The 24,413-nt window shown below is 38.9% G+C and overlaps 1 protein-coding gene across 3 annotated transcripts in view; it reads left to right on the plus strand.

The window, feature by feature from the left end:
* Window positions 1-24,413, plus strand: part of man1a2 (mannosidase, alpha, class 1A, member 2) — a 203,625-nt gene that overhangs the window by 169,912 nt on the left and 9,300 nt on the right. The window contains exons 13-14 of one of the 3 annotated variants that reach the window (XM_088083571.1): window positions 4,210-4,325; window positions 15,599-15,731. In XM_088083571.1, the coding sequence (XP_087939697.1) occupies window positions 4,210-4,325; window positions 15,599-15,626 (144 nt within the window). In that variant the 3' untranslated portion in view covers window positions 15,627-15,731. Of the gene's footprint in view, window positions 1-4,209; window positions 4,326-8,960; window positions 15,007-15,598; window positions 15,732-24,413 lie in introns of those variants that run through there. The other 2 variants (XM_042494453.2, XM_088083570.1) reach the window with 2 other exon arrangements.

Raw genomic sequence — 24,413 nt, forward strand, 5'->3', positions numbered from 1 at the left:
GTGTGTGTGTGAGAGAGAGAGAGAGACACTGAAAGACAAGGACAGAGATAATGCTTTCAATTACATGCGTTAATAGTGAAAGTCAATAAGGTATGAGCAGGAGTGTAATGCAGACAGAATTTTTATGGAGGCACCAATTTCACTGTAACAAGTTCTCATCGCAAATCAATAGAGCACACAGGTACAGTAATAGCATAGTGTCAGAGTCACCAGCTGGACGACCGCTGCATTTTAAATGAGGTATTGCTGACTCGTTATTGTGTGTGTGTGTGTGTGTGTGTGTGTGTGTGTGTGTGTGTGTGTGTGTGTGTGTGCAGAAGGGGGAAGCACCTGCTCACAAATTGAACTTGTTCTCTAGTAGAGGTTACATTTTTTTACTCCTCAGAGTCAAAACAGCCCCTTGACACTTAGTCAGTAGGGCATCATCGAGGTGTGCTCTCGGGGGAAAAAGTGCTATTATCTGTGAAGACATTTTCTTGCTTTTTGCTGGCGCACTCATTTGACACTCTTTTGGGGAAAATCCATAAGATTACTATAGTGCAGGGTCTCTAAACTTTTTACTACTTAAAGGAACAGTGTGTGAGATGTGGGTAGATTTTGTCATTTGTAATGTATTTGTTTAAGAAGGAACAATGTTAATCAATGTTAAAACAACATTAATCCACAGTTAAATAGATGTAAATACATGGAGTTAGCTGGTGAGCTAGTTTTCATTGGTGGTCTCTTACCTGATGTTAATAGGCATCTAAACATTTTTTTAAGGCATCCTTAAATACTAAAAATATATATATTTTAAATAGGCTTCCTAAAATGATAATATACATAAAAATTAAAGCGGTGAGGTTGCAGATTGCAGCAAGCTGAAACTTCTGGTTAGAGTTCACTCAGTGTTCATGGTTCAGGAGGTTTTTTATGGGTAGAAAAAATTATCCACAGAGGTCTCATCCTCTCCAAAACAAAGAGACAAGGTAAAAACTAAACTGGTAAAAACATGTTACAAATCAGTGTTTCCCCAATGCTGTTTGGCACAAACAGACAGGCGTTCACTCAGCGCCTCCTATTTGGGCTCACCTTTTTTCTCTGATAACTTTATGTCCTCACTTTATTTCGGATCCACACATTCAAGAGGTTTTAAGCCGGAGCAGAATTATCCACAGAGGTCTCTTTCTCTCCAAAACAAACAGCTCGTGATTCAAACCAGTGAAAACACTAAATAAAGCAGTCTCAGATTTTAAAAATCGTTGTTTTATGACACTCCTCGTTCGTTGCAGAGGGGCTTCTGACTATGTTGGCCGATCTAAAAACACAAATCTATCTAGAGCCAGTGTTTGGTTTGTCCATTAGATGAATACTCACTACCTATGTAGATATAAACAGCTCATTTTAAGGTAACAAAAACACATCAATTCTGATTTTCAGGTGCTTATACACTAACAAAACATTTATTTTTTTAATTTTTTTTTCATTTCTGCCATTATATTCCCCAGAATCCTGTTCACTGGACCTTTAAGGCCCACTTCTGACTGAATAAATGATAAATAAAGCGTAACATAACATAAAAAAGGAGAAAAAATAAATATGCCACTGTTGGCTGTTGTGATGACTTCCTGTTGTGTCTGCAGCCCGTCCCTCTTCCTTTGGAAATATTCCCGTTGCTTCCCAGCACATCCCCACCGCTCTATGTTTAGGTGTCACTGGTACTTTGATGGTTTCAGCGCCTCATATGACAGGATTTCCACACATTCACCACACTGTATTTTCAGCTCAGCATCTCTGACTGCAGATATGAATTCAAATTTAATGTATTCAGGGTCATTTTTCCTCACCACACGCTTTGGAGCTTTTCCCGGCTCAGGGTTGCCTCCCACATCACTTTTACATTTCAGAAACTGATCCATTTCATGTCACTGCGTCTGACAGTATCAAAACACATTTGTCTCCACCTGATGATGTGTCCTGGTTGGTGTGGTGACATTTAAATGTAACAAACAGTCATTGAAGTTGTTTATTTTACTTTGACATTTTTATTCACACATCGTTTTTAGTACTTTTAGATTAAAAGAATTAGATTTGTAAATTACCACAAAATTAATTTTGAATTTGATCTGAACAACTGGCAGTACCTCAGTACCTCCACCGCTCGCCAGATGGCACGTTGAAAATCTCGCTATAGTGAATCTGTCTTGTAATCTGAATAGACTGGAGATTGAAATTAGAAATGACTCAATACACTCGGCTTCAGTAGATGCGTCAGTCAGTCAAAATATAACTACAGTAAAGTGTGATCTTATAAGCTCCTTCAATTCCTGCATTGTAGTTTAGTATTTTATTTTTTATTTTATTGGCTACTTACATTGTTGCTGCTGCTCTGTAATTTTCCATGTTTCCAGATGGTTCTGATAATCTATGGTGATTTTGGAACGATTCAGCTGTAGTTTTGGGTACAGCTGCTTCCATTGTTTTACAGGTTAAATCCACCACATACTCTGTAAATTTATTGATGTCATGCCGTCAACAGTCTCAGAACGTGCTGCAGACTTGCATGGAGACTGCAGGGCGGCCTCTTCGTTTCCTGTCATTGGGTGCGTGCGTCACAGTTTGTTTACACACCTTGCAAGGTCACTCTTCCAGAACAAGGGCAACAACTTCACTCTGCAGCCGCCTTTGAAAGGCATATAGCAGTGTTTAGAGTCCTCTGCTCTGTCCAAGCGGCAACTTACGGGGCTTAAAAATGTAGCCGAGGCGCCACGATTTCAGTTTCTTAAATGGCCACTTGAGGCTGGCTCCAAAAGGTACAAAAAATGTTTTGGCGACAATAGCTAATTTCCCCATTTGTGACAACTGTACAGGGGTGAATCTCACCTGTTTAAACTTTATTAAGGCTTAAACTTACGCATAATTAACAACGTGGTGGTCGGGATTTCTTCATGTCTGCCTCGAGGTTTGCTAAATCCTCAGAAATTTAAGTCCTCACTATCCGGTTAAATGATTGAATAATATATATATCTTTGATTTCTTTATCAAAATGGAAGTCAGCAGAAATAAAGTAATAATTTTCTAATTTGTGAAAAATGTTGTGAATCAATATCTAAGGCTAGTTTTGGTAGAGTATATGTGCTGTCAGTGCAGAATTTTAGTGCAGAGGTGTTTTCTGGATGCGACAGGTCAGTAACTTGCAGTTGGTCATTGTTGCTTATTTTGGATGTTTTTCGAGTTGCAGTGAAGAAAATGAAACCGTTTGAATGGTCCAGGCTCTGCTGTTATCTGACTGTCTGGCTCTCCTCCATTTTTATTGTTTTTGTTGTCGTTGAAACATCGACATCACATCTGTCGCATTTGGGATCGGAGATAAACCCTCAAAAGCCAAAGCGAATGGACAGAGAGGGGATTTACATTACAATTCAAACCACCTACAAAAGTAGCTTAAAATTGTCCTGAAAAGGCTGGACACCATGTGTCTTTGTGTTGGGATTTAAAGACAATCTCATGTCCAAAGAAATCAGATTCAACCTCGCCCTGAATGTAGCTTAAAGCCCATGCATGCACAGATTACATGTTTTCTTTACTGCAGACAGCTGCTAAAAACTCAAAACTGAGAACTGAAGATGTGTTTAGAAAGCAACAGCTCATATTTTCCAATCAACTCTCATTTCATTGGAAATCTGCAAAGACAACCTGATTGGGAGATTGTAAGAAGGCTCTGCATCGCTTAGAGGAAACTTTTACTTTGCCATTATGCCGCAGCTCCCTTCAGATCCAACGTTACGTGAATCAAATGAGCGTGTTCCCTCATTATGAAGCCGTTTTGTGTAGAGGAGGGACGAAACAGAAAATGTCAGAATAAAATGTAAATGCAGGGGAGGCGTTTGTGGTAATCTTCTTTTCCTCCCATTTTTCTACAGCTGCTGTTTCCTGTACGGGTCTCCCCAGGACCTGCTCTAATCTGTCACAAGCAAAGGAATTAATTATAGCATGCTTTTGTAAGCTTATTAAAATTGTGCTCTCCATTCCCCCCCCACTCTTTTCTCTTTGCCCTTTTCCTTCTTCTCGTTTTTCTTTCTCCATTTGATCTTTTGTCACTCTGTCGCCTTTTTTCTTTCTGCTTCATTGCTTTTTCTGTCTTCCTTTTTGTATTTCTCGCCATTTCTATTGCACTACTTGCGCATCTTTTTGCCTCCTTCCCTCTTTTCCTTTCCTCGTCTCCTCCAGGCCATCGATAAGTACTGCCGGGTGAGCGGAGGTTTCTCGGGGGTGAAGGACGTCTACTCCTCCAACCCGACCTACGATGACGTGCAGCAGAGCTTCTTCCTCGCCGAGACTCTCAAGTAAGCATTAATAGGTTGATTAATTTGCTCGATCTACGAATCAACAGCACCTTTTATGATTAATTAATGGCATTCATGGTGAATGCTATAATTTGGTGGGCAGGCGGTGGGGTTGGCTGATTGAAAGAACTTGTCAGTGACAAGTGATTGCAACAATTACTCGCTCATATTCTGTGGAATTTTTTTAAATAAATTAGCAGATTTCTTTTTTAAAGATAAAAGCAGCAGCATGTCAGTCACAGACCTCTAGCAGGCATCCTTTCAACATTTTTCTTATTACAGAAAATGAAAAATTAAATCAATTCCAACTTCAAAAGCAAGCCTCAAACACAAAATCTGGTTTAGTTTAATGTCCCAAAAACTGCTATGATTTCAGTCCCTGGCTGATTTCGAGATACAGTGATTACTGTTGGTGCTAGCAAGTACGGTCGAACACTAAACACTTGTTGAGCTGCTACTTTATCAGAAATCAACAGAACAATAGATTTATCTGTTCACAGCATAGACAAACACATTTAAGTTGTTTTAACAAAGAAGTCGATCAATAACTGGCCTTTTTCCATCGTGACATGAGCAACTGCGAATGGATTTGTTGCTGCCCGCCACATGAGCAGTTTTCCACACAGCAGCAGAGCACGGATAAAGGAGCGGGTTATGTAGCTGACGAGTTGGAGGTGTTCAGCTCTTTATTTAACAGTGGCTGCTTCCTCTCTGCAATATTTTAAAATGACCCACTTTTTAAAAAAGGCCAAAAATAAGCATTGTTTTGTAATGTTTCCACTTACCACACTGACAAACACACAATCCACTTCACGCTACGATTTTTGCTTTTTAAATGCTTTTTATAAAGAACAAGCAGCTATAGAAAATGTTTGGCTTTTTTGTAGCGGTGGAGGAAGTATTCAGATCCTTGAGTAAAAGTACTAATACCACCCTGTGAAAATACTCCATCACAAGTAAATGCCTTGTATTGCAAATGTTACTCAAGTAAAAGTCAGTAAGTATGATCTGAAAAATGTACTTAGTATGTATAGTACAGTATGAGAAATAGAAGCGCGCAATGCAGAAAAATCTTTTTTTAAAACACACCCCAAAAAATCAATATTATTATTATAAAATACATCCAAAACATAAAAAAACACCCCCAAAAAATATAAATTGTTTAATAAATCATTTTCCACGTACCTGAAGTGCTGTTATTCAGTCCATATAGTTTTGGTGTGAGTTGGCGAGTGTTTGGGACACGGTTGTAGAGATGTCAGCTTTCTCTCCAGTGTAACAAAACTAGATGGCTCTTGGCTTGTGGTGCTCAAAGCGGCAAAAAAATACTTTAAAAAACTCTACAGCAATGTCTCTTTCCAGAAATCATGACCTGGTTACTCAAGATAATCCACAGAGCTTGTTGGGAGCAGTTTCATGTAGGAACTATTCTCTACTCTTATCTTAATGAAGCAGCACCTATTGGTCAGGTCAAAAACTTAGTGATTTACAGCTAAACAGTACACTGAAATGTTTCTGGAAACATCTGAGGCGAGAAAAAGGCAATGCAACAACAGAATCCTGCTTTATGTTTGATCTGCGCTGTCTAGTTTGAGTTCATGATTGACAGCTGTTACAGACTCCTTAGCTCTTATTGGACGTTTTCATTTAACAGCAGTAAATTCTAGAAAATGCCCATTAGAAGCACAAGGAGAAGGAGGAGGGACATGATTATTTTACAGATTATCTGTCTCATGTACTGTTGTGGGTATGGTAAATATGTAATGGAAATAAGATATTTTACAGTTTAATAATAACCTTTATTTTCAAACATTACACTGAAACAGTAAACTTTATATTCAGATTTTAACAATTATACATTTCTCTAAACATCTTTCTGCATTATGGTCTGTTATAAATCAACTTTTTTTTATACCATGCATATCGGATAACACATAAGGTGATTCTGATATATCTGTGATGGGTCAATACCGGCCGTTAAAATTTGTGGAGCTTTACAAAAGTTACCAAATGCAGATTTAAGAGCACAATTAATGTATATAAAACAAGTATAAAGTTGATTGTGCTAACATCATGTTACCACATCACAGTACAGTGTTATTTAGCTGCACAAGCTGTTGTTTACATACAGTCCCACACACTACAGCAGAAACAGGGGTGATAGAGGAGAAAAGGATCCTGTTGCTTAGTGACATAATGAACACAGATTTGTGAAAACTTTAAATTTATATACATGTAACAGAAGATTTAAAAGACGCATTATAAATCATATTGTCTGACAGTTTATTTTCATTTTCTGTTCATTTCTTCTCATTATGGAGGCAGTCATGTGACCACAAACACTTTTTGTGCAGCACATCAGCTTTACTCTTCTAAGGGTTATAATGAAAGTCAACACACTGGCATCTGTTGTTTCTTCTTTGTCTTAATTGCCACAATATATTTTAAATGCTGATTAATGCAAAGGGCAGCTCTGATGTCTCTGTGGTGCATCATCAGCATCATCACTGAAGGATGAAGAGTCTCTGTCTGCAGACCGTGACTCACTAATGTGGCTCTCTGACTCCCCCTGCTGGCCGCTCTGTGGATTTTATTCTCCTGCTGACAGATTTAATTCATTGCACACAGTTGTTTCCATCAGTCACACAGTGTGACGGATCAAACATAATCATTTCCAAACCAAACTGGGCTTTATTAGCTGCTGTGCCAGCCCCTCTGTTAGCAGAAAAGCTGTTTATCAGGCCTCCGTTTTTACCTTGGATGTGTCTGAAATTAACACCCACGAAGTGTCAAACAGCAGTAAAATTTGTCTTTGGTGTAAAAGTCGTTAAAGGTCAGCTGCCACGCTGGCTCTCTGAGACGGTGACATTTGAATGTCTCGGTGTTATGCAGCCTTTGGTGTCCATCTCTGCCCTCAATATTTGTCCCCGCTGACTGCGGGCCGATCACATCAAAGCGATACAGCAACAGGCTGCTGATTGGCTGCCAGTCGCACTAAGGTGTAGCATCCAAACATCTGCTGATGTGAAACCTAATCACCTCAGCACTTTGTGTGTGTTTGTCTGACTTCTTTTGACGTTATTTAGATTTTATAAACCAAGTGAGCAGGTTTTAAATCAAACCTCAAAATTTGAGCTTTACCCAATTTTTTATACACTGGAGTCTGTTCACAAAAAATGCATCAAATGTTTGTTATTTTTTTAATTATTCTAGCTGTAAATTAATGAATATATGTGGGGGGTTTTTTCTCGTATTTATGTTCCATGTATAAAAACATTTGATATACCGTGCAAAGCATTTCAAGTTGCAGAAAACATCAAATACCTTTTCTCACAGAAGTGCGGACAGTGAGGGTCCTGTGTGGGCATTACCATTAGATGCAATCACGATGACCGCAGAAACAACACAAAGAAGTTAAACTGTGTTAAGGCGGACTCAAAGGACTCAGAATAACTGTATGTGTGACTAAGATAAACCCCCGAGAGCCATCTTTACACAAAACTGTTGATTTATATAGATTATTGGCTGAAATTCACACTGGACACAAATCTCTGTCTTCTTTGTCACTGGGAAAAACTGTCAGTTTTTTCTTCGTGCACGGACCAACACCTCACAGACGTCTGTAAGTCACCTCCTGTCAGCTCAGTCAAACTAATGAGAATAAAACGTCAGCACAGATGCTCATGTGGAGCAGAGTCTCCTATTTGGACCAAATGGTGATAAACTGGTTTCAGACCTGAAATCTGAACAAGGAAACAAATATTTTAGAATTTAGGTAAACAAAGAACATACTGTAAGGCATTTGCTCAAAAACAACATTCATGTGAATTCCTATATAACTACAAATTTAGGAGAAGAGGTCATTTCAAAATGAAAAAAACATTTTTTTTCTCTTACCTGTAGTGCTATTTATAGTCCTGTTGTGAGCTGCAGTGTTGCAGATATCTGCCTTCTCTCCAATATAAAAGAACAAGATGGCACTCGACTTATGGTGCTCAAATCGCCAAAAAAAAGTACATTTTCAGAAATCATGACCCAGTTACTTCAGAAATCCACAGACAGAGCTCACAGAGCAGTTTCATGTAGGAACTATTTTCTTTCTGCTGAACTACACCAAACAAATCACTGTGCAGAGGGAAGCGTGCATCTACTCACCTACAGTTCAGTCAGGGGTGTCAGCTGAGCTGCTGATACGGTTGGAGGATGTAGTTCGCAACAAAAAAAGTAGTTCCTACATGAAACTGCTCACAGCACGGTCTGTGGATTATCTTGAGTAACCGGGTCGTGATTTCTGGAAAGAAACTTTGTCGTTGAGTTTCACATGTATTTGTTTGGTGCTTTTAGCAAACCGAGTGCCATCTAGTTCCGTTATATATATATTATACGATACACACCAAAACAATCTAGACTGACAAATCACAGCACATTTTTGATTTTGGGGTGAACCGACCCTTTAAGCTGACTTTGTGCTCTGCTTTAACAAACCTGCAGAAATGATTTTTTGTTTTATGCTGCGGTGATTCACTTATTTCTTTTTCTTCACCCTCCTCACCCTCAATCCTTCTCATCCTCACCCCTTTTCCCTCCCTCCGTCAAACACCACCCCCACACATACCACTCACCCACCGCCCTCAGGTATCTGTACCTGTTATTCTCCAGCGACGACCTGATGCCGTTTGAGAGTTGGGTCTTCAACACGGAGGCTCACCCACTTCCTGTCCTCCACCTGGGCAACATCACCCTCCCAGGCAGCGAGCCGGCTCAGCGGTAGACGCACGCTGCCATCTCTCTCCGACACAACACCAGGGGGCGCCACTTGTACGCCTGCCTGCCTGTATGCCCAAAAAAACCCACCCGCCAACACTGGACAAACATACATTCAGCTCTACGGACTCTCACCTGCTTTTGGACTGCAGACATCAACGAGAGGAGACGGAGGGAGAGGACTTTGAGTCTCCCTCTCTTCTTCTATGTTTTACTCTCTGACTCTGTCGATCTCTCTGTCTTCTCTTTGAATCAGAGAGACGGTGGGTGTGCTGCTCAGCCTCACGACTGGCTTGAATTGACTCTGAAGGACTGAACTCCCAAAAAAAGGGAGGCTTGATTTATTTTTTTTTATCATTATTTTTAGTGTTTATTTGAGATTTGACCAAACTTTCCTCCCATACAAACTCAAGCGGAGGCACTGAGAGTGCATTTCGGGGGTTTCTGTGAAGGATCAGGCAGTCAGTTTGACGCTGTACTGATGGAAGTGTCTTTTTTTTTTTCCCAGGCGGGCCGACTTAAGGACTTTACAGGGTCTGTTGGAGACATGTTTTGGGGGATTTTTTTGTTTGGACAAATCGTTAATGGGGACACAGGGTTGAATCAAAGCCCTTCGCTTCTCCCCGACCCGACCCCTCCCCGTTCCACCTCCTGTTTAACCCTCAGATGAACTTTGACCTGGAACTGTTAGCAGCTCGTCACATCATCAGTGCGAGGGCGGGTTACAGTCCCCACCTCCTCCTCCTCCTCCTCCTCCTCCTCCTCCTCCTCTAATCCTTTTTTTTCAGAAAAGTGGACCATTGTAAGTGGAACAGTAACGACACGGGGACAGCAGCAGGCCTCCCCATCCTCACCACTCGCCACCTCGACATCTTTCCAGTTTCTCTCCCAGTTAGAGACGAACCACAAACCCCAAAACATTCTGCTGCTACACGTTCGGATGCTGCTTTTTCTCTCCACCTTTTTTCAGATCACACACCGTTTCTCTCCAGCTTCTTCTCTCACCTCTTTGTTCTCTTATTTTCCCTTTTTGTTTTGTCCATAAATCATCTTCAGGTCAAACATTTTGAGATCAGACTAGGACCCAACAAAGCTTGTGTGTGAGTGTGTTTGTATGAGTGTGTGGTGGTTTAAGAAACCTGCTGTAAATCATAAATTTGTGCACTTTGTGTGGGAAGGCTATGAAGAAGAGGAACATAGGAGTGTAGCACTGAAAGAGCTGAATAAATGAAGTCTCCCTGCTGAGCTCTCATGACACATTCGCTCTGTTCATCCCCAAATCACCAGTTTGGACCGCATCGACTGTAAGTCATACAAACTCACCGTGATGTTAAAGTTCTGTTTTATTTAACACTGTTCGCACAACTCCGCTCTCATTTTCGGCTTTTATCTCACATTTTTCCCCTCTGTGTGTCTGTGTTTTACTGGAATTTAAGTTTAAAAGTATGAAGTTTAATTTCATGATGTCCGAGTTTTGGATAATCTGTCAATCTCAAAACTATTTCAGATAAAAATGCGGAATATTTTCTTTTCAACTTCAGATAAACAGAAAATTCATCATTAAATCACAGCTGCAAACTTTCCCCTTTTTGGTTATTGTTTAGTGATTAATTGTGACTGCAGATTAATTTGACAACATATCAAACAAACATCAAAATCTTTTAATCTGTAGAAAAATTGAGTTCTGGGAAAAGTAAGAAATCCTGAAACAGAGCAAATTTGGGAAATTTATTGAATTTGCTTTTAATTTAAACTGCACATTTTTTTTCCTTTTTTCTCCTCTTTGTAAGAGTTTGTTATTCAGAATAATAAAGTGGCTCCGTATGTTGAGATATCACAAGAGCTCGGCCTCGTTGAGAGAAGTCAGAGTCACCACACACACACACACACACACACACACACACACACACACACACACACACACACACACACACACACACACACACACACACACACACACACACCACGCTGTCTGTTCAGCTCGGCTCTGCCTCCAGTTATCGCTCCTGACACAACTCTCTCTGTTACATCCGAAGCAGCGTGAGGGATTTACTGCTCCGCTTCCTCAGATAGGAGATAGTACAGTCTGTTAGGAAATATTATGTTAGCAAACAAACGAAAACATCTCGGCTTTAAGAACAGTCCAGACAGATTTACTGAACGTGGACTGACTCAGAGAGTTTCCGCTTCTCGCTTCATTGTGAACTTCTGTATCTCAGAGTTCTTCCTGCGGCCGATCCTCCACTGAAAGCCTGCGTAGAAGCGTTTTTGACATCCATCACCTGCAAATCTCACCCAAAAAGATGCTGTTAGTGAAGCCTAATCAGCATTAACAGTTTGTCTAACCCTTTATTACTATTTGAAAATTTGCTTTATGTCTTTCAAAAACATGACGGTAACAAGCAACTAATCAAGAAATGATCCAAAAAATAATACATTTTTAAAAAAGAGTAAAAAGTTCGAAGAAAATTACCTGAAACTTAGAAAGAAAATTAAAAAAAACAATGAACAGGGAAGGTAGTTTAAAAAATTGCCAAAATACATATGATAATATTCATATACTCTGTAACAACATCTTAAATACTTATCATAATACTCATAATTATAGTTTTTTGTACATTTCTCCTACATTTTAATAGGTATATTCTAATTTTCTCTCTCTTGAAAATAATTTCAGATTTTTTGTCACTTTTTTACCAGTTTCTTGCTCATTGCCTTTTTTCATGTTTTCATTTTAACCCCTGAGTTGACCTGCTCTTTTTTTTCTGTTTGGTTTTCAAAAATGAGAAATGAAAACCATCACTTTGCTTTTTAAATAAGAGCAGTAATAATTATAACTTTATTTATATTGCACCTTTAAAAACAGAGTTTACAAAGTACTTCGACAAACAAGGAAAAGCAGAATCAAAAAGAGTTTCTTGCAGAGGCAACACAACCATAAGAGCCAAACAAAAATGCCGAATAAATGCCAGACAAAAGAAATAATTACCAAACAAAAACAATAATAACAACCAATACCAATAAGAGTAGATATAATTCAAAGAATATAAGCAGCTACTTAGTTTTCTTTTAAAGTGAAAAATAATGATGCAGATTCAAAATGTTGTAGAGTGAGGAGGAATAATACATTCATAAAACCAACCACAGCACAGATGCTTTCACTACATTTTTCCTGTTGTATTAAGTGAGACTGAAGGAGTCCTGTCGAGGTAAATAATCCAATATTTCAACAACACTTTACTTTTTAGTATCGCTTTCTGCCGTTGCTGTAACACCATGTCAAAGATTTCACCTCCATCAGCCAAATATTCTTAATTTTGTCATTTTTTATTAAAGTCTGATCCTTTGTGGAATTTCAACAATGATGTTTTGTTCGTCAGAAAAAGTCACTTCATTTCTAAAAAACAGGCTTAATTATGGGCTCAATAAACCTGTGCAATGACTGCGTGTGTGACTGAGAAAGTGAGTGTATCTCGAATGTTCGGTCATTTTCTGAGTGTGTGTGAGCTCATTAATAAGCCCGTTTGTGTGACGTGAATCTGCAGTTTGTTCAAACTGCAAATCAACTGACTGGTTTAAGTGAAGAGAAGAAACTGAGTGGTGCGACTACTAAAGATGATTTTTATGCAGGCATTGAAGTTAAAAAAGTACGAATTTGCACTAAACCAGTAAGAATTTTTGTGTGTGAGTGTGCATTTAATTCTTTTTAAGCCTTATTGTCAAATGTGTGACGCCTTGTCCGATACTGTGCTCTTTCTCGACCTTTGCTTTGTGTTTTGCGGTGCGTCATTATGACACACACTTCTTTTTTATTTTGCACACACATTATATGTGCAGACCGACGTGCACAACTGTGATGGAGTAGAAAAATAAAGTTCTCAGAGCTTCAAAATAAATTTGCTTTAACATTTACAAGGTTCTCTAAAAACGTATCAGTACACTGACTAACAGCTCGCACAGTTTTAGCAGAAGTTTGACACAGTGCTGCTAACAACAACAATGGAAAAAGGCAATAAGGATTACATTCAGTTATTTAGAAATGTATAAAACGCCTCAAATTGCTGCTCGACTTAAGTGAGCACAAAGTGCGTGCACTATACAAAGACATAGTAAAAGTTAAGATTTAAAGGCTAGAGATATTTTATTTTTCTTGTCGTCAATAAATCCCATGAAAAGACCAAAACTAACAAAGATTTGATCCAAATGACAGCGTGGGTCCGAAGCCTGATATATCATATTCCTCCGTGCCACAGAGCTCCACTGCTCTCCAAAAACTGTTAAAAAAAAACACAACACTGTTGCTTCATCACTGTAGTTTATTTTGAGTCGATCCCACATACCAGGAATACTCACTAGAGCACCCAATGTGTATAAATCCGCATCGGAAAGTAGTCCTTCACAAATGTACTGTTATCTCCTGCTTGAGTAACTAAAAATACCGCATTCCCCATCTGTTTTTTGAAATTACGTCTTAAAATTTTGATTTTTATGCAGGGTTCCCACAGTCATGGGAAAGTCATGGAATTTAACAATCACACCTTTCAAGCCTTGAAAAGTCATCGAAATTATAAAAATCATTAAAAGTTTTGAGAAAGTCATGGAATTTTGTTGTGTGTAATGAAATTGTTGCAGTATTCTTTCATAGATAACCTTCAGGTTTTGTATAATAAAGTCAAATTTAATTTTCGTAGCTGCTGACGTAACATATCTGTAATATGCACAGAAGTGTGACGTTTTGTTTTACCGTCACATACGTTCCTTCTTTTGCTCCCCCGCAAAAAAAATCATTATGATACCTTAAAAAGTCATGAAAACGTTTTGAAATTCTGTCCATGAAAATGTGTAGGAACCCTGTATATATTTTTGATCTGACTTAAAATATTAAATTAGATATTTTTATTATCTTCATAAGAAATGAATGGGTTTTGGGCTTAGAGCCACAGACAGCATAAGGAAGTCTTAAAGATAAAAGATTGTTGGTTTTGGTCTTTTCATGGAGTGACATGATAGAAGACATGAAAAACTTCACATATAAAATAGTATCTGCCTTAAACTTTAAAGGGATGGTTTACCCCAAAATCAAAAATGCATATCTTTCCTCTAACGTTTGGTGTTATTTATCAGTCTAGACTGTTCTGGTGTGAGTTGCAGTGTTGGAGATGTCGGCCGTAAAGATGTCTGCCTTCTCTTCAATGTAATGGAACGAGATAACACTCAGCTTGTGGAGCTTAAAGCACCAAAAATTTACATTTTAAAAACTCAATAGCAATGTCTCTTTCCAGAAATCATGACCTGGTTACTCAAGATAATCCTCAGACCTTGCTGTGAGCAGTTTAATGTATTTTCTTTCTATTGAACTACATCCACCAACTGTATCGCTCTGCAGAAGGAAGAGTGCATCTACTCATGACAGCGACAGATGTGAACATTATTGGCGTCCTCCTCGGCTGAACTGTAACGTCACCTAGTTCAGTGGTACTAGGTGAGCCAACAGTAGATGCACAATTCCTTCTGCACTTTTTAGTGGTTTTAGTTCTGTAGAGAGAAAATGGTTTCCGTTTGTTTTTTTGGGTTTTGCACCACAAGCCTCGTGCCATCTAGTTCCATTATATTGAAGAGAAGACGGACATGTCTACGGCAGATGTCTCCGTCACTCTGCAACTCACACCAAAACAATCTATACTGATAAACAGCACTAAAGCTAAAAGGAAAAAATATGTTTCTGATTTTAAAATGAACTCTCCCTTTAAACAAATTTAAAAAAGTAAATACATCTTGATTTGACAAACCAGTGAAGGTTTATAGGGAAACGTCTTAATATCAAAATGTGATTTGGCTTTGACCAAACTTCTGGCCAACATTCAGGTCGGTGTCGGACTTTATATTTAAACCTTTTTTTTTAAATAAATGAAACAAATCATCATTATTTTTTTTGTTTTAAAGTCCTCCGCAGATTGAATCAGTGTACATACAGAATATTCCTCTGCTCCTTCAACAACCTCCGTACATTTCTCTCCGTCATCCATCCCGTATCATCTTCTTTCATCTCTGGTGGCAGTCGATCATAACAGTCCATTGATGCAGTACGGTCTCGGCTCTCGGTATATTTCCCCCGGTCTCTGACATCACGCTGACATCATCACCACCTCCTGTATCTGATAGGGAGGGGGGGGGGGGCCCCAGGCGAAAAACCTGGGCGGCCATCAAGTCGCTGGGAGCGACGTTGATTTTGAAAATTGAGTGTTCTGTATTTGTATTTTTACTGAACTAAAAAAAAAATAAAATTAAAGTATCTGTAAATATGTTTAAAACTGAGACACAAATTCAATAAAGATGTTATGAAAAGTGATCAGAAACGAAGACTTTGTTCAGCGTGTTGTTTGTTTGAACTTCCTGTGATGCTTCGTGCAGATGTTGCTTTGACTGTCGAGTTTGTTGCTTTGTAACAAAGTTGAGCAGCTGATTCACAAACATTAAACCTTAAACTTTTTCAAAATTATCTGCCGTAGAACAGCGTCGCTGACCGAGCCGGTGTGATCCACGCACAGGGACTCAAATGCACACGCCATCTACAGAGGTACGACTTCATTCTCTGCTCAGGACGCCGTCACTGCGCTATATATAACAAAGCAAACTGATGTTTCCAGAAACATATTTGAACTCACCGTTTATCTGTTTATCTATTCCAGCCTTCAAACTGTTTTGTTTACTGTGAAAAAAACAGCCAAGCTCCCATTTTGTCACCTATCAGCTGGAGCATTTATTGGTCCAGTGAAGCAAAGTGCATTCTGGTAGTTGTAGGTTTTCTATCTCTTAAGCAAATACGAACACCTGAGCCCCTTTTCTCTCTTTACTGTGGTCACCAGTTCAAACGTATTTTCGTCTTTCCACAGCATAGACAGTTTATGAAAACATCATCTTCCAGTAGTGAAATACTTCTTAGATAATCTGAAATTAATTCAATTTATTTTTAAAAATACATGTATATAGAAAACCCCATTAATGGGTCCTAAAACTCGGAAATTCTTTAGCATTTCTGCACCTCCACTTCCCTCGTCTCTAAATTTTTATTTTTTTTTAATTAAGGTCTGTGGTTAACACAAACCTAAGAGACTTTAACATTTTGTTTTACAGCATAAAATACATTATTTAATACTACGCTGTGAACCCTGAAGTTTGTATGTGTCTTCAACAAGGTGGTTTCTAACAAATGGCTAAATGATACTACACAACGTAATCAAGCCAAACTGCGCCAAATACGGTTTTCCAGCCTTAATGTGCCGGTGATGTTAAATCACGCGACTGCGTTGTAGTTCATTTATAGGCTAACATCAGCTTTTACTTCTGCCGTTTGCATTTAGGCTTCAAAAATCAGAAAAGTGGTGTTCATCTGTGCAGATTATCTGCTGAACAAAGCGTGTTTGTATCATGAACGTTCATTTACCACAGAGATGATTTTCCACAATGATCCAGAATCCAACTGAAAAATCCCATAGGCTTTTTGATGAGGGAACCAGGGCGACGCTAACTACTGACGCAGCCTGCAGAAAAACATCATCCCTGAGGCGCTCTGTGGTGGAGTAGAATAAGCAGAAAAGCGAATTACTCAAGTACAAGTGGTCAGGTCCTCTGTATTTTTTCTCGAGGTGTATACCTTAAAATAACTTTGCTTTCAAATGCAAAGAGAGCAACTTGCTCCTGTGGTAATAGTCATTGATTGTGTGTGTGGGTGATGAAGTGAATGCTCTTGTTGTCAATACGTAATATTTGGTAGACGCTGTGGTTTTTGGGTACTCCGTGGGTGTTTTTTCACAATATTCACGGTATGTGGGGAACGTCAGGAAATCCATCAGACAGACTGGATGAGAGATCCTACAGATGAGGTGACGTAACTAGATGATTTTACTTGTGAACTGTTTGCTCTTCAGTGTTATTCATCCACAGTCATCTGAGCTTTAATAATTCACATCAAAATTAGTGGAGTATTATTTTAGCCTCTGTGCTGCAGCTGTGTTCATACAAGCTCTGTTAAAAAGTGACCATCCACCGACTGGAACGGCGTGTTAATTGTGATTAATGTAACTTTAAGTTAGGAGCACTGATTCACCAAACCTGCTCGTTTGCAGGCAACCAAACGTTTTCTGTTTTTACTTTGGTACTAAGATGCTTCGGCGAAATGTAAAGGAGTAGAAGTACACATTTTATTTAGGAAATGTTGTGGAGGAAAAGTGAAAGTTTGCAGAAATACAAATACTCCAGTACAGTACAGATTCATTCAACAACTGTAACAAAGTATTATTACTTCACACCACTGATATAAATATCAAACACAAACAAAAACAGATTGTTTTTGCTACTGCCCGGTGACATGGTTTCAAAGCTATTGTTATCCAAATTTTGCACATCTTTACATCAGGGAAATCAAAAAATGTTCAGGGGAGCATGACCCGAACCTCTCTAGCAAGCTCAGTTTTTGGACCTGAGTATTTCTACAACCCTGCGTCCAGCCCTGCGAGTACCTCAATATTGCACTCAAATGCAGTTCTCGAGTGATGTTTAGTTAGTTTCCACTGCTGCGGCTCTTCTGAGTCAGATTTGGTAAACTTGCTGAGTGGAGCCTTTTCGGCCTGTTTGGGCAGAGTTCAGTGATTCTTTGGTGACTGGAGCCAATGAGAGCCAGAGTCCAGTCTCTCGGCTCCAAATGAAACTGCCTGATTCAAACTAAAGATGTTCGTTCAACCTCAACACTGACCTGTAAGTAAGAAATATATAAATTCTTGTGCTTCATTTTAAATGAAATCGGTGTTCTCCGTCTGTTCGGACGTGTTTGAGAAGATAAATGTGTTGTGGTTTCTGCTGCTCAGCCTGCTGTCGCATCACTCCAGGATGCTGGCTGCGAGCCGCCCGACAATTTGGACAAAACACACAGCGGCTTCTTCCAAGTTGGCAGCTCACATGCTAATAAGCACCTTTCTCTGTGGCAGGTTTTGTTTAGTCACAGACTGCTTTGTTATTATGCTGAAAATGCATCGGCTCATGTTCACTTTAACTGAGGAACTGCAGAGTTAACCTTACATGCAATGTCAATGTCATCGCACATCATTTATGCATGAAATGATCTGATGTTTCTATTTTTTTTTAACATTGAACCCACGCAGAGTCAATACAAAATATTGCTAAACTCAACATAGATTTTTTTTTATAAATTGCTTATCTGTTATCTTGTTCTTATCAAAAAAAGTGTTTTTGTCTTCAGTCAAGTTACATCATTGGTGTTAAAAAATGTTATCTAAGAAAGTCTCCAGATTTAGAAAAATGCTTCACATATAGTTATTGTTTCCAACCAATGCAACCTTTTAATGGTAGTAGAGGAATGTGGGTTGGGCTGACATTTTTAAATAAAAAGATAATAAATGTCAGCTGGATGAATTAATTTTAACCACAGTATTATTGAGCTGTGAGTCATTGTCCACATGTGATATAACTTCAGTTAACTGAATATTTCACAGTCGAGTTTTGGCACTTTTCTTTCCATGACATCAAGTTTATGAAAGCTTGCAACAAGACAGTCAGAGTTTCAGTCGAAAAATAAGTAATTATGAGAAAATGCAGGCCCCAAATAAAATCTTTTTTTATTTTCACAGCAGATCACATACTAAAAGTAACATTTTTTTTTTAATCAAAGGACTGCTGTCCAAGATGAAAAAACAACATAAATGGTTGTTTTTTTAGGTAAGTGATTTCTTTGTCTTCCAGCAGCTTTTTAGCCACCAAACATTATTATTATGTGTTTCCACCAAGACATCACTGCCCTGAAAGTGCCCCCAAAAGCAGATATTTTAAATACAAATACAATGTTTTTCTTATCATAATTTATTTATTTATTTTTTATTTTTTTCTAAACCTAACCGAACATTAACCCAAACTACAGGTGACTACTACTATAGGCTGAGCAGAGTAACACCAACCTCCCGACCGCGCTGGGTGTCATTAAAGAAAATTGCACTTTAAATATGTTAGGAGTCAAAAATAAAAATATGAAATGAGAATTGAGAGGCTTCTCTGAAACTGAAATTGGAAATGGAAAGGAACACATCTGTGTGTGTTCTGCTTTTTTGTTTTGCTTTTTTTCTCTTTCCTTCGCATCATCTCTTTTCATATGTCATTTGGCTTTTGGGGTTTTATTAAATTCAGTTCATGTGGCCTGATAATGACTGCAGAAGAATCTCATGTTCACTGAGGGAAGTCCGACCAGCGGTGGGAAAAGTACTTAGATCCTTTACTCAGGTAAAAATATAAATATCAGAGTCTAAAAATTCACAGTTACATCGAGGACGATGCTGCTGACACCATCTGACAAAGTAGAGGCTCCAACTTCAGCTCGCTGAGGACAAACTTGTGAACTATCAGTCGACTACATCAAGGAGAAAATAGTGGCACTAAAGAGTCTGTTATTCTGTATTAAATTTAGTAAATTAAAAGTAAAAAACTTCAAATTCCAATTAAACAGCAAGTCCCTTTTACTTACACATTTAGACAAATAAAGTTCTTTTGGATGTATGTTGCCGAGGGAGATCAATTTAGTTAGCTGCTTAGATCACGCATACAGATATAAATGGTTAAAATTTTGTCAATATGGACATGCCACACGGTTAGCTTGGTAAGATTTTCTACAGATCAGTCATTTAATTGATTTTTAGAGAGATGGAAAGAAGAGGTTCGATTGAACAATTTCATTGTATTTCCATTTTTACTGAGGTACAGTTTTGTGTGAAAGGAAATAAAAGCATGTCCCATATTGATGCCTGATGAGTTTATGGTTTAACCCCTTGAGACCTGAACAAATTGGCTTAATCTCATATCAAAACATGAAAGGCAATGAACAACTTTGCAAAAAATTAACTAAAATTAACAAAGAATTTGTCAAATTTACAAAAAAAAATACTCGAAAATAATCACACACAAAAAGAAAAGACAAATGTAAAAGAAAAGAAAAAAAAACAAGCAAATGTCTTGGAAATATAAAATAAAAATATAATTATTACTCAAGAATTATTTTCCAATATTTTCCTCTCTTTCTCTCTTTTCTGCCTCATTTTCTGTAACTAATATTGGATTTCCCACATTTCTTGCAATATGCAAAATATCTCTTGCCAAGTTGCCTTTTTAGCCATCTATTCAAAAGAAATCAAACAAATTTTCTCAGATTTCAGAGGTTTAAATGAACATAACACAAGACACTTATGTTGATCCTGTCTTCAAAGCAAATAAGCAAATAATAACCCGGTCTATCTATGGAAGTATTACGATATAATGTTTTATTAACACAACTACCAATATGAACAAAATTAATGACATTTTCAGGAAAAATTTTTCTCATCACCTTCATTTCTCACAGAGCTCTCGAGTGTGTCGGTGTTATCAGTGTTAGTGTTCTGAACCTGTAGAGCGACTCGGCGTGTGTTTATTTAATTAAACAGGTCTGTGTCTCTTCACTGGAATACAGTCTGATACAAGGTAAATAAATTAATTGATGCCCGCAGACAGTCTTACCATCATTTTTAATGGAGGCAAATATTTGACAGGTTTTTATGTCATGTTTTTGCTGCAAACCACCATCCTGTAAGTGCGTGCTGGTGTGAGTGAGCGTTCGTTCGTCCTGCCAGAGCTTGTTATTTCGTTTTCACAAGAAACATGTACTCAATGTCCCCAAAAACAAAACCAAAGTGACGTCTGTTTGGTTCCACGCAGGAAGCCACAAACACCAGATTTTTGTCATCAAACATTTTCTCTTCTTTCTATGTTAAACTTGAGTTTTGAGGATACTTTGAGTTAAAATGTGACTATCTGGAATTTTCTGTTGGGTTTATGCAGAAGAAATATGAGCATCAAGCATTTAACATAACCTTTTGGCAAAACTGTTTCATGTTTTTAATACTTTTTAACATAAGTTTTTAAACATACAAATAATTCTGGTATATTGGAGAGATACATACATTCACATGATTTTTAAAGAATAACTTAAATTGTATATAATGCTCACTTCCCCGGGCTCTTTATGGTCCCAGAAAAAGTTTTCCATCAAATTGCGTTTAGGAGAATGGACCGCCGGAAAAAATTAAAGTACGTCAGTGCAAAAACATTTGACTTTGCAGGGTTATAATGGTTATAAAACATTGTGTTTGGATTTCTGTGAGCCCACGGATGGATACAAGACACTTGGACAATTCAGAAAGTTTTTTTTAGACATTTTATAACCTTTTTGCTGTCTTTTATTTTGCACTGAATTGCCATTTTTCAGGGTTCTCTTTTTCTTGTTTGCCATTTACACTGCAGCGGTTCTTGCATGAAAAATTTAAACTTTTGTTGCGGTTTGGCCTTTTGTTCAAATGACAACAGCATTTTTGGGGACTCCGGAGAAGCTGCTCCATAGTCTGGTGGTTCGGCAGCAGATACTTCCATATCTTTTTCCAGATGGTAGCAGGGTGAACAGACTGTGACTGGGGTGGCTGCTGTCTTTCAGTATCTTTTGGGCTCTGTGCAGACACTTCGCTTCTCCGAGGTCACTGATGCTCTGTAGATGGGAACCAGTGATGTTCTGGGCAGTTTTATTCACCCGCTGTAGAGCCTTCCTGTGCTCGAACCATGCCAGTTTTGGGATGTTTCGAGTTAGTATGCTTTCTATTGCTCCTCTGTAGAAGTTAACCAGGCCTTCCTAAGTTTTAATAGGCAGTACGTAGAGGAAGTAGAGCCTTTTCTGTGCTATTTTAACCTGGGTGGTGATGTGTGATGACTAAGATAAGTTCTCTGATAGTAATTCTAAGGAACCTGCAGCTGTTCACCTGTTCCACTTCAGCTCCACTGATACAGACAGGGGTGTGTGTCTTTGCCTCCTTTCTAAAATCAACAATCAGCTCCTTGTTTTTACTGACGTTGAGCAGTAGGTTATTCTTCATGCATCACTCTGCAAGATTGTTGATTTCCTCCCTGTATGAACTCTCATCATTGTTGTGATATGACAAATGATGGTGATGTCGTACGCATACTTCACAATCAAGTTCTCCTGATGTTTTGGAGTGTACAGTGTGAACAGGAGGGGGCTGAGCACACAGCCCTGGAGGGCTCCGGTGTTAAACACGAATGTAGAGGAGGTGTGACTGCCATTTCAAAATCTCTGGGGTCTGCATGTGGGGAAGTCCAGTATCCAGTTGCAGAGTGTTACACTGAAGCCCAGAGTGTTAAGTTTTCCCATCAGCTTCATGGGAGAGATTTCATTGAATGCTGAGCTGAAGTCAACAAACAGCATCCTGATGTAGCTGTTCTTATTCTCCAGGAGTGAAGACTGAGTGAAGAGCAGTAGATATGGCATCCTCTGTGGATCTATTGGTTCTGAAAGCATACTGGTGAAGGTCCAGGCTGGCAGGGGTTTTGTCTTTGATGTGCAGGAGAACCAGTTTCTCAAAGCACTTCATCAGGATGGGGGTATGAACCACAGAGCGGTAGTCATTAAAACTAGACACAGCAGACTTTTTAGGTACAGGGATGATGATGGCTGTCTTGATGCTGGAGGGAACAGTCTCTTGTAAGAGTGAGATGTTAAAAATAGCATTTATAATATTAACAAGCTGATCAGCACAAGTTTTTAGTACTCGTCCAGGAATGTTGTCTGGGCCGGCAGACTTGTTTATATTCACTCTGAGCAGGAGTTTTGTCACATCTGCTGTGGTCGCTGAGAGTGGCCGGTCCTCTGGAGGCGGAGTAGACTTCACAGCTGAGTCCTTATTAAGGAGGTCAAAGAGAGCGTAAAATGTGTTCAGCTCATCTGGAAGCGTGGCCTCACGTATGATGGGGGTGCTCCTACTTTTGTAGCCTGTGACATTTTGAATCGCCTGCCACATATCCCTTAAGTTTTGTGAAATATGTCATGGAAACACACCTGGTGAGGTCTGAAACAACCTACTGTTTTTTCATACAAAAAAGGGGGAAAAAAAGAAAAAAATATCTGTTCTTGACGTCTTCGCCTTCATTGTGTTGCTGTTTAATTTGGAATGAAGCTTCTTCACTTTATTCTCGTACAGTAAACGATTTCACGCCTCTCTGGGCTGACTAGTTTAACATACGCATGGTAAGTTGAACGTAGATAAAGACTGAGAGAGCTGATATAGTGTCCTGAGGAAGAATTTGAACATTCATGAATATATTTAATGCCTAATAGCTAATATTTAGACTGTACACCTGCCAGTGCTGTACACAAACTCACACCCAAGTGTATGTATATTTTGTGTGTGCATGTGTGTGTGTAGAAGGTAGAAGGATTTATTGGTCATTTTTTAAACCAAGTTTAAAAAACGAAATTACTTTTGTCCTTGATCCTGCTACATCTTTGGAGTTGAAGGATGAGTTGATTTAAGTCTGCAGCTACTGTGAAAATTCCATCTGGTTCTTTGGGCACGTTGCTGCTGGTGGCATTATTCAATTCCTGCAGTGCATTTTTTGAATTTGCATCCCAGCCTTGTGTCCCTATGGCTCACAAGGTCAGTCCATCCAGTGTAACAGCTTGATCCGGGATGTTCGGGGTTTAACCATGTCTCTGTGAAGATGTGTGCAGAGCAGTCTCTGATCTCCTGTTGCTGAGTGAGCCTTAATCACATCTCATCCACTCCACTCACCTGTGTGTGTGTGTGTGTGTGTGTGTGTGTGTGTGTGTGTGTGTGTGTGTGTGTGTGTGTGTGTGTGTGTGTGTGTGTGTTTGAGACAGTTTCTTTTACTTGTGGACAAAAAAAGTATGTGTGGTCTTAAAGTCAAGGTGACCTCTGGCTCTATGTTTAGAAAACTTTCCAGGCACTTAGGGCATTTCGTGTGTGTGTGTGTGTGTTTGTCTGAGATAGACGGAGGGAAAGTGAACAGGTGCTTCCTGTTGCAAAGATCGCTGTGAACTGGAAAGCTGTGATCCCAGGACACACACAGGTCCCTGATAAGTTTAGTGCTTGTGCATACCATGAACATTGCACCGACTGTTACGTCACTGTGTGAGGAGTTTTATGTTGTGAGGAGTTTTATGTTGTGAGGAGTTTTGTGTTGTGTGAGGAATTTTGTGTTGTGTGAGTTTTATGTTGTGAGGAGTTTTGTGTTGTGTTAGGAGTTTTATGTTGTGAGGAGTTTTGTGTTGTGAGGAGTTTTGTGTTGTGTGAGGAGTTTTATGTTGTGAGGAGTTTTGTGTTGTGTGAGGAATTTTGTGTTGTGTGAGTTTTATGTTGTGAGGAGTTTTGTGTTGTGTGAGGAGTTTTGTGTTGTGTGAGTTTTGTGTTGTGTGAGTTTTGTGTT

Source organism: Plectropomus leopardus, chromosome 10 (genome assembly GCF_026936395.1).
Source record: "Plectropomus leopardus strain MGB_pleo_1.0 chromosome 10, ASM2693639v1, whole genome shotgun sequence".
Classification (NCBI taxonomy): Eukaryota; Metazoa; Chordata; class Actinopteri; order Perciformes; family Serranidae; genus Plectropomus; species Plectropomus leopardus.